Source organism: Tinamus guttatus, unplaced genomic scaffold (assembly GCF_059628265.1).
Source record: "Tinamus guttatus ecotype Peru unplaced genomic scaffold, ASM5962826v1 Tinamus_guttatus_pri_ptg000289l, whole genome shotgun sequence".
Classification (NCBI taxonomy): domain Eukaryota; kingdom Metazoa; phylum Chordata; class Aves; order Tinamiformes; family Tinamidae; genus Tinamus; species Tinamus guttatus.
In genome coordinates, this window is record NW_028288823.1 from 1 (window position 1) to 10,963 (window position 10,963).

The 10,963-nt window shown below is 66.4% G+C and overlaps 1 protein-coding gene across 1 annotated transcript; it reads left to right on the forward strand.

Moving 5' to 3' along the window:
• The first annotated feature begins 4,528 nt into the window (after window positions 1-4,528).
• LOC104572615 (creatine kinase M-type) lies at window positions 4,529-10,773 on the forward strand. Its single transcript, XM_088527709.1, has 7 exons — window positions 4,529-4,725; window positions 6,624-6,778; window positions 7,094-7,226; window positions 7,755-7,926; window positions 8,681-8,804; window positions 9,632-9,821; window positions 10,586-10,773. Exons 1-7 carry the CDS (start codon window positions 4,533-4,535, stop codon window positions 10,762-10,764), a joined length of 1,146 nt encoding a protein of 381 aa, XP_088383835.1. The 5' UTR covers window positions 4,529-4,532; the 3' UTR covers window positions 10,765-10,773.
• Window positions 10,774-10,963: the final 190 nt, after the last annotated feature.

The window sequence follows — 10,963 nt, forward strand, 5'->3', positions numbered from 1 at the left end:
CAGGGTACCTCGTGTGGTTATGGGGTGCCCCATAGGTGCGGGACACCCCGAGGTTATGGGGAGCCCCAGGGGGTGGTGGGGCGCCCATAGGGCTTGGGGCACCCTGCCTCTATGGGGCACCATGGGGTTATGGGGCACCCTGGGGTTGTGGGGCACCCATGGGCCCTGGGGACACCCCAAGGACAAGGGAAATGTGCAAGGTCACGGGGCGTCCCGTGGGCAGCCCGTCGGTCTGGGGCACCCTGGGCGTGTGGGGCACCCCATGGGGTCATCCCATGGGGTTATGGGGCGCCCCATGGACAAGGGACATCCCCAAGGCGGGGGGCGCCCAGGGGGGGCTCCTCACCCCCTCTAGCCACCCTGGGGGTCCCCAGCACCCCCCGGGGGTCTTTAATACCCCCGTGCCCACCCTGGGGGGGCTCCTGGCCCCCAAGTCCCCGCCTTGGTCCCCTCCGCACCCACTCCTGGGTGCCCGGAACCGCCCGGCCCTCCCGGTCCCCCCCGCTGGGGTCCCTGGCTCCGGCCCCGACACCGGATCCCACCGTAACCGGAGCCGTCCTAAAAATACCGGGAGGGGCGGGGAGGGGGGCGCTGACCCCCGGCTAGAATTGCCCTGATCCAGCGGATCCGCCCCCCGGGGCCGCGGCACCCGCTGGGCGCCCCCGACCCCCCTGGCACCCGCGCCGGGGACCCCCGCGCTGTGGGGCAGCGGGGACACGGGGGGGTGGCGCTGGCACCCGCCGCGGCTATTTCGGGCCCCACGCGGGGACGGCTGGTGCCACCGTGTCCCCAAGGGGCACCCATGGGTGCTGGGGGGGGAGGGGTTTGTGGCCGGCCCCTCCTCGCCTGGGTGTCCCCATGTCCCCGTCCTTCTCCCCGCGGTGCCCTCGCCGTCCCCACTGCTGGTGCCACCTCCCAGTGCCGCTCTGGGGACGGGGACGGCCAGGGACACCCGCCGGGTGCTGGGGACACCCCCAGAGCTGGGTGCAGGTTGGGGACACGGTGCAGCGGGTGGGAGCGAGGGCAAAGCTGAGAATGGGGCACAGGGCACCCGTGGGAGGTGTGTGACACCCGTGGGAGGCACGGGACACCCGTGGGAGGTGTGTGACACCCATGGGAGGTGTGTGACACCCATGGAGGCACAGGGCACCCGTGCAATGTGCAGGGCACCCATGCAAAGTGCAGGACAGTTGTGCAATGTGCAGGGCACCCGTGCAATGTGCAGGACACTTGTGCAATGCGCAGGGCACCCATGCAAAGTGCAGGGCACCCGTGCAATGTGCAGGGCACCCGTGCAAGGCTCAGGGCACCCATGAAAGTCACCAGGCACCCAAGAAAGGTGCAGGGCACCCGTGCAAGGCGCAGGATACCTATGCAATGTATAGGGTGCCCGTGCAATGTGTGGGGCACCCGTGAAAGGTGCAAGACACCCAAGCAAAACACAGGGCACCCATGAAAGTGCCAGGCACCCATACGAAGTGTAGGGTGCCCGTGCAAGGCACAGGACACTTGTGCAAGGTGTGGGGCACCCGTGCAAGACACAGGGCACCCATGAAAGGCACAAGGCGCCCAGGACAGTGTCAGGCACCAGGACGCTCGTGCAAGGTACGGGGCACCCACACAATGTGTAGGGCACCCATGCAAGGTGCAGAGCACCCGTACAGTGCATAGGGCACCCCTACAGCATATAGGGCGCCCATACAATGCATAGGGCGCCCATACAGTCTATAGGGCACCCATACAGTCTATAGAGCGCCCATGCAATGCCCATATCGTCTAGAGGGCACCCATACAGTCTATAGGGCACCCATACAGACTATAGAGTGCCTATGCAATGCATAGAGCGCCCATACAGTTTATAGGGGCCCATACAGTCTATAGGGGGGCCCAGGCAACGCATAGGGCACCCGTACAGTCTATAGAGCGCCCATGCAATGCACAGAGGGCCCGTACAGTCTGTAGGGCACCCATACAGTCTATAGGGCACCCACATACCCTATAGGGCGCCCATATATTCTACAGGGCGCCCATACAGTCTATAGGGTGCCCATACACTCTATAGGGAGCCCATACACTCTATAGAGCACCCATACACTCTATAGGGCAGCCATACAGTCTATAGGGCGCCCATACATTCTATAGGGTGCCCATGCAATGCATAGGGCACCCATACACTCTACAGGGAGCCCATACAGTCTATAGGGCACCCATACACTCTATAGGGAAGCCATACAGTCTATAGGGCACCCATACACTCTATAGGGCGCCCATGCAAGGTGCAGAGCACCTGTACAGCGTATAGGGCACCCATACAATGCATAAGGTGCCCATACAGTCTATAGGGTGCCCATACACTCTATAGGGAGCCCATACAGTCTATAGAGCACCCATACACTCTATAGGGCAGCCATACAGTCTATAGGGCACCCATACACTCTATAGGGCGCCCATGCAAGGTGCAGAGCACCTGTACAGCGTATAGGGCACCCATACAATGCATAAGGTGCCCATACAGTCTATAGGGTGCCCATACACTCTATAGGGAGGCCATACAGTCTATAGAGCACCCATACACTCTATAGGGCAGCCATACAGTCTATAGGGCGCCCATACAGTCTATAGGGTGCCCATGCAATGCATAGGGCACCCATACACTCTACAGGGAGCCCATACAGTCTATAGGGCGCCCATACAGTCTAAAGGGCACCCATGCAGTGCATAGAGTGCCTGTACAGTCTATAGGGCACCCATACACCCTATAGGGCACCCATACACCCTATAGGGCGCCCATACACCCTATAGGGTGCCCATACACCCTATAGGGCGCCCATACACTCTATAGGGAGCGCATACAGTCTATAGAGCACCCATACACTCTATAGGGCAGCCATACAGTCTATAGGGCGCCCATACAGTCTATAGGGTGCCCATGCAATACATAGGGCACCCATACACTCTACAGGGAGCCCATACACCCTATAGGGTGCCCATACACCCTATAGGGCGCCCATACAGCGCACAGGACCCCGTGCCAGGCGCTGCCCCCCCCGCCGCCGTATTTCAGGGCCCGGCAGCTGCCGGGCAGGGCGCCCGCCCGACACCCGAGCCCCGGGGCGGGGGGCGGATCCGGGGGGCGCCGCGGGGGGTTCCGACCCCCCGGCTCCCTCCTGCACCCCCGGGTCGGTTCTGCCGCCTCCCCGGTCCAATTCCGCCCCGTTTCACGCCCCGGGCCCGGTTTTGTAGCCCCGCCGTCCCCGGTCGCAGTTCTGCTCCTCTTGTCCCGGTTTCTCCCCCGACCCGGGTCCCGCTTTTGTCCCGGTTCTTCTCATCCGGTCCCGATTTGGAGCAGCCGGTCCGGATCAATGTAACGCGGTGGCGGGCGGTACCGACCCCCACCCCGTCCCACCTCCCCCCGTCCCCCGCTGTCCCGGGACCCTCCCCGGCCCCCCCCGGCCTCGCCGCTCCCCCCGGGACCCCCGGACCCCCCGGTGCCGCCGGGGGCGGGCCGGGCCGGGGGGCGGCGCGGCGCCGGGGCTATAAAAGCCGCTGCCCGGTGCCCGGTCCCGCCGCCGCCACCGCCGCCGCCGCCGGTCCGACCCCTCTGACTCTACCCGAACCGAACCGAGCCACTCAGGTAACCCCCCCCCGGGCACCGGCATCCACCACTGCTCGCGCGAACCCAACCGAACGTGCCCAGATCCCGCCGGTACCGGCGAACCGCACCCGACTCCTCCGGTACCGGCACCGAACCCAACCCCTGGGGTACCGATCCGAGGCGGCTCCGACCCCTCCGGGACGGCCCAAGCCGTGCACACCGGGCCGGAGGCGCCGGTACCGGATCGGACGGAACCGGTACCGGTGTCCCCATTATCTGCCCCCCCTCCCCCCGCGACCTTCCCCTGCTCCCTCCCCCCTCCCGGTTCGGTCCCGGGTCTATAAATAGCCCCGGGCTCGGCCCGGCCAAATATAGCCCGGACCGGCACCTGTCCCAGGCCACGCCCCCTTGAGGACAGGCCACGCCCCCGCCCGGGACACGCCCACTCGGGGACACGCCTATAGTGCTCTCCTCCCCCCACCTTGTGTCCCCTCTGACCCCTGTGTCTGTCCCTCCTGTCCCCTCTGTGTCCCTGTGTCCCTTCCCTCCCCGGTGCTGGTCCCCTGTGTCCCCCCATGGCCCCTTTGTCCCCTGTGTCCCCCATGTCCCCCGTGTCCCATGTCCATGCCACATGCCATGCCTTGCTGTGCCCCATGGCACCTGTCCCTGCTGGTTGTGCCCCATGGCACACCGTGCCCCATGCAGTGCCATGAAGTGTCCCATGGCGTGACAGGTGACATGCCCCATGTCATGTCCCATCCTGTGCCACTCCTTGCTCTGTCCCATCTCCCACGGTATGTCCCACAGCTACATCCCATGCCATTCCCGGTGCCCATCACTCATCCTTGATGGCCATGTCCCTTGCTATGCCATCTCCCGTGCCATCCCCGGTGGCCGTGGTGACGCGGGGACGGTGTCACGCAGGCCCGCCGCCACCATGCCCTTCAGCAACACCCACAACAAGTACAAGCTCAAGTACTCGGCCGAGGAGGAGTTCCCCGACCTCTCCAAGCACAACAACCACATGGCCAAGGTGCTGACGCCGGCCATCTACCAGCGCCTGCGCGACAAGGAGACCCCCAGCGGCTTCACGCTCGATGACGTCATCCAGACCGGCGTGGACAACCCCGGTGGGGACCGGCCACCAGCCCCAGGGTCCCCTTGGCCACCCATGGGGTCTACGGTGGCCCCTCAACCAGTCCCGGGTCCCCTTGGCCACCCGCAGGGTCCCCAGTAGTTCCTCAACCATCCTGGGTATCTCCTTGGCCACCCACAGAGTCCCCAGTGGCCTCTCTGCCAGCCCTGGGGGTCCCCTTGTCCACTCCTGAGGTCTCCAATGGCCCCTCCACCAGCCCTGGGGTCCCCTTGGCCACTCCTGGGGTCTCCAATGTCCCCTCAACCAGCACTGGGCCCCATGGGTCACCCATGGGGTCTCCAATGGCCCCTCAACCAGTCCTGGGTCCCCCTGGCCACCTGTGGGGTCTATGGTGGCCCCTTCACCAGCCCCAGGGTCCCCCTTGGCCACTCATGGGGTCTCCAGTGGTCCCTTCACCAGCCCTGAGGTCTCCTTGGCCACTTCTGGGGTTTCCAATGGCCCCTCAACCAGCCCCAGGGTCCCCTTGGCCACCCATGGGGTCTATGGTGGCCCCTCAACCAGCCCTGGGGTCCCCTTGGTCACCCACAGGATCTCCAATGGTCCCTCCACCATCCTCGGGGTCCCCTTGGCCAACCACAGGGTCTCCAATGGCCCCTCTGCCAGCCCTGGGGTCCCCCTGGCCACCAGCGGGGTCTCTGGCAGCCCCTCAACCATCCTGGGTGTCCCCTTGGTCACCCACAGGGTCTCCAGGGGCCCCTCCACCAGCCCCAAGGTCTCCCTGGCCACCTGTGGGGTCTCCAATGGCCCCTCGACCAACCCTGGTGTCCCCTTGGCCACTTCTGGGGTCTCCAATGGCCCCTCAACCAGCCCTGGGGTCCCCTTGGTCACCGATGGGGTCTCCAGTGGGCCCTTAACCAGCCCTGGGTCCCCTTGGCCACCCACGGGGTCTCCAGTGGCCTCTCCGCCAGCCCCGGGTCCCCTTGGCCACTCTCGGGGTCTCCGATGGCCCCTCAACCAGCCCCGGGGTCCCCTTGGTCACCCACAGGGTCTATGGTGGCCCCTTAACCAGCCCCGGGGTCCCCTTGGCCACCAGCGGGGTCTTTGGCAGCCCCTCCAACATCCTGGGTGTCCCCTTGGCCACCCACAGGGTCTCCAATGATCTCTCCACCAGCCCTGGGGTCCCCTTGGCCACCCATGGGGTCTCCAATGGCCCTTCCACCAGCCCCAGGGTCCCCCTGACCACCCGCAGGGTCTCCAATGGCCCCTCAACCAGTCCTGAGGTCCCCTTGGTCACCCACAGGGTCCCCAGTGGCCCCTCCGCCAGCCCTGGGATCCCCTTGGCCATCCCTGTAGACCCCAATGGCTCCTCAGCCAGTCCCAGGATCCCCCTTATCCACTCCTGAGGTCTCCAATGGCCCCTCAACCAGCCCCGGGGTCCCCTTGGCCACCTGCAGGGTCTCCAATGGCCCCTCAACCAGCTCTGGGTCCCCTTGGCCACCCACAGGATCTCCAATGTCCCCTCCACCAGCCCTGGGGGGTCCCCTTGGCCACCCGTGGGGCCTCCAATGGCCCCTCCGCCAGCCCTGGGGTCCCCCTGGCCACCAGTGGGGTCTCTGGCAGCCCCTCAACCATCCTGGGTGTCCCCTTGGCCACCTGCGGGGTCTCCAATGGCCCCTCTGCCAGCCCTGGGTCCCCTTGGCCACTCCTGGGGTCTCCAACGGCCCCTCAACCAGCCCCAGGGTCCCCTTGGCCATCCCTATAGACCCCAACGGCTCCTCAGCCAGCCCTGAGGTCCCCTCAACCCACCCTAGAGGCCCCTCAACCTTCCTGGGCATCCCCTTGGCCCTTCCCAAGGGTCTCCCAACCATCCTGGGTGTCCCCTTGGCCACCCGCCGCATCCCCAGCACCCGCTGACGCTCCGCGCGTCCGCAGGGCACCCGTTCATCATGACGGTGGGCTGCGTGGCCGGCGACGAGGAGTCCTACGAGGTCTTCAAGGAGCTCTTCGACCCCGTCATCCAGGACCGCCACGGCGGCTACAAGCCCACCGACAAGCACCGCACCGACCTCAACCACGAGAACCTCAAGGTGACCGGACGCCGGGGCCCCTCGTGGGTGCCTGGGGTCCTCGTGGGTGCTTGGAATGGGTGGAAATCAAGGAGACCCGGGTCCCTCATGGGCGCGCGAGGGGCTGGCGGGGACATAGGTGACCCTGGGTCCCTTGTGCACAGTTGGAAGCGGGTGCAGATGTTGGATGGGGATGAAGGTCACCGGGATCCTCACGGGTGCTGGGAATGGGGACCAAGGTGACCCGGACGCCGGGGTGGAGGGGGAGTCCCCGTGGTCTGGCTGGGGCGGGGGAGGCGCCCGGACGCCTGGGCCCCCGCTGACGGTCGCCTGCAGGGGGGTGACGACCTGGACCCCAAGTACGTGCTGAGCAGCCGCGTGCGCACGGGCCGCAGCATCAAGGGCTACTCGCTGCCGCCGCACTGCAGCCGCGGCGAGCGCCGCGCCATCGAGAAGCTCTCGGTCACCGGTGAGGGGCGGGGCCTGCCGCCGCGGGGCGGGGCCTGCCGCCGCGAGGGGGCGGGGCCTGGCGAAGGGGCGGGGTTTGGCGCCGCCGGGGGGTGTGGGTCTGGGGGGTAGGTGGAGCCTGCGCGGGGGGGGGGGGGGGTGGGTGCGGGGGAGTGGGCGTGGCCTGAGGAGGTGGGTGGGGCCTGCGGGGCTTTGTGGGCGGGGCTCCGGGATGGGGGCGGGGTTGGGCCGACAGGGGGCGGGGCCAAGAAGGTCTAGAATGGCTGGGCTGTTGTGGGCGGGGTGTGGGGCGGGGCCTGGTGCGGGAATGGGCGGGGCTTTGGGAGAGTGGGGGTAGCCTGGTCGGAATATGGGCGGGGCCTGTTGGGTGGGCGGGGCCTGGAAATGCCGTGGGTGCTGCATGAGTGGGAGGGGGCACTCGGGCTCGGAAATGCGGGCGTGGCTTTGCGAGTGGGCGTGGCCCGGCGACGTGGGCGTGGCCCGTCCGCGTGGGCGTGGCCTGGCGCTGACCCCGCCCCCTCTCGCGCAGCCCTGAACAGCCTGGAAGGGGAGTTCAAGGGCCGCTACTACCCGCTGAAGGCCATGACGGAGGCGGAGCAGCAGCAGCTCATCGACGACCACTTCCTCTTCGACAAGCCCGTGTCCCCGCTCCTGCTCGCCTCGGGCATGGCCCGCGACTGGCCCGACGCCCGCGGCATCTGGTGGGTGTCATTGACACCTCAATGGCAATGTCCACCCCGGTGCGGCACCTGGATGCCATGTGGGTGCTGGTCCATGCCCATGGGGACACCTCAATCCCATATGGTGATGGTCCATGCCCATGGGGACACCCCAGTGGCGATGTCCACCCCCGGTGGGACACCTGGATCCCATGTGGATGGTGGTCCATGCCCATGGGGACACCCCAATGCTGATATCTACCCTTGTGGGACACCTGGATCCCATGTGGGTGGTGGTCCATGCCCATGGGGACACCCCAATGGCAATGTCCACCCCAATGGGACACCTGGATCCCATGTGGGTGCTGGTCCATGCCCATGGGGACACCTCGAGCCCAATGTCCACCCTCATGGGACACCTCAGTCCCATGTGGTGGGTGGTCGATGCCCATGGGGACACCCCAATGGCAATGTCCACCCTGGTGGGACACCTGGATCCCATGTGGGTAGTGATCCATGCCCATGGGGACACCTCAATGCTGAAGTCCACACTTGTGGGACACCTGGCTCCCATCTGGGTGGTGGTCCATGCCCATGGGGACACCTCGACCCCGATGTCCACCCCAGTGGGGACACCTGGATCCCATGTGGGTTGTGGTCCATGCCCATGGGGACACCCCAATGGCAATGTCCACCCTGGTGGGACACTTGGGTCCCCCTGCTGGGGCGGGGGGCAATGGTCCCGGAGCGGGTGGCCGGGCGCCGGTGTCCCCAGGCGCTGAGCGTGTCCCCGCAGGCACAATGACAACAAGACCTTCCTGGTGTGGGTGAACGAGGAGGACCATCTCCGCGTCATCTCCATGGAGAAGGGCGGCAACATGAAGGAGGTGTTCCGGCGCTTCTGCGTCGGCCTCAAGAAGGTGGGGACAGCACGGTGGGGACACGGGCAGGGTGGGGACATCACTGAGGGCCATGGGGACTGAGGGGCAGTGCAGGACGTGGGAGGTGTGGGGACACAGGAGAGTCTTGGGGGACACAGAGAGGTGCGAGTGACTTGGAGGACACAGGGAGGGTCCTGGGGACATGGGAGGACTCTGGGACACGGTGGTCCTGGTGGCTGGAGGGGGATGTGTGACAATGGGGACACTGGGGACCTTGGTGTGCCAGGTCTTGGTGGGGGGGGGGGGCAGGTCTCAGCATGGGCTGAGGTCCAGGGGGTCCCATGGAGGGAAGAGGGGGGGGTCGGCCAAGGGGTGCTACATCCAGGGGGGATCCTGGAGGGATTCCTGGAGGGATCATGGGGAGATTCCTGGAGGGATCACAGCGGGATCCTGGCAGGATTGTGGGCTGCTTCCTGGTGGGACCACAGGGGATTTCCTGGAGGGATCACAGTGGGATTCCTGGAGGGATCATGGGGAGATTCCTGGAGGGATCATGGGCTGCTTCCTGGTGGGATCACAGTGGGATTCCAGAGGGGATCACAGGGAGATTCCTGGAGGGATCCCGGAGGCATCACTGGAGGGATCCTGGCAGGATCATGGGCTGCTTCCTGGAGGGATCACAGGCGGATTCCTAGAGGAATCACAGGGGGATCCTGGCAGCATCATGGGCTGCTTCCTGGTGGGATCATGAGGGATCCTGGGGAGGGTCCTGGGTGGATCATGGGGCTCCTGAGCGGCCCGTGGGCCGTTCCGGTGCCGGGTGCCCCGTTCGGTCGCCCATGGGCGCCCGCGCGCGTCCCCCGCAGATCGAGGAGATCTTCAGCAAGGCCGGGCACCCCTTCATGTGGACCGAGCACCTGGGCTACATCCTGACGTGCCCCTCGAACCTGGGCACGGGGCTGCGCGGCGGCGTCCACGTGCGCCTGCCCAAGCTGAGCCAGCACCCCAAGTTCGAGGAGGTGCTGGGCCGCCTGCGCCTGCAGAAACGCGGCACCGGTGCGTGGGGACACGGGGGGACATGGGGGGGACACGGGGACATGGGGACCGGGAGGGCGGGGGGGAGCCCAGGAGGGAGCTGGGGGCACCAAGGAGGATGTAGGTGACACTGGGGACACCAAGGAGGATGTAGGTGACACGGGCAGGGCTGGCAGGGACCACTGAGGACCAATGGGCCATGGAGGACACAGGGGACATGGAGGCCACAAGGTCCACAGCAGGCCTGGAAAGCACAAGAGGCTGGAGGGGACATGGAGAACCCAGAGAGCACAGGAGGCTACAGGGGACAAGGGGGACACAGGGGCCACATAGTCCATGGAGGATACAAGAGAGCCCTGGAGGCTACAGGGGACATAGGGGACATAAGGGACACAGCACAGAGGACATGGAGGTCACATGGGCCACAGAAGACCTGGAGGGCGCAGGACACTACGGGGCCACAAAGAGCACAGGAGGCTACAGGGGACAAGGGGGACACAGGGGCCACATTGCCCATGGAGGATACAAGAGAGCCCTGGAGGCTACAGGGGACGTAGGGGACATAAGGGACACAGAACAGGGGACATGGTGGCCACATGGTCCACAGAAGACCTGGAGGGCGCAGGACACTACAGGAGCCACAAAGAGCACAGGAGGCTACAGGGGACATGGGTGACCACAGGGCCCCCCATGGCCACACGCAGCCTCCTCCCCGGTGCCACCGCGGGTCGGGCAGGGGCTGGGGACAGCCCTGGGCCCCCGCGGGTGACAGCCGGTGCCCGCAGGCGGGGTGGACACGGCGGCCGTGGGCGCCGTCTTCGACATCTCCAACGCCGACCGCCTGGGCTTCTCCGAGGTGGAGCAGGTGCAGATGGTGGTGGACGGCGTCAAGCTCATGGTGGAGATGGAGAAGAAGCTGGAGCAGAACCAGCCCATCGACGACATGATCCCGGCGCAGAAATAGGGCCCGCCCGGCCCCGCGGTGTCACCTCAATAAACGCCACCGGCCTCCGAGCCTCTTGGGGACACGTGCGCTGGGGACGGCGCCCCAAGGTGGGGGTGTCACCCAGGGGTGCCCTGGCTGCGTCACCACCCTCACCCCATATCCATGGGGCACCCGGGATGTCCTCGGCGTCCCCTTAGCTCTCCCGGACGCCTGGGCC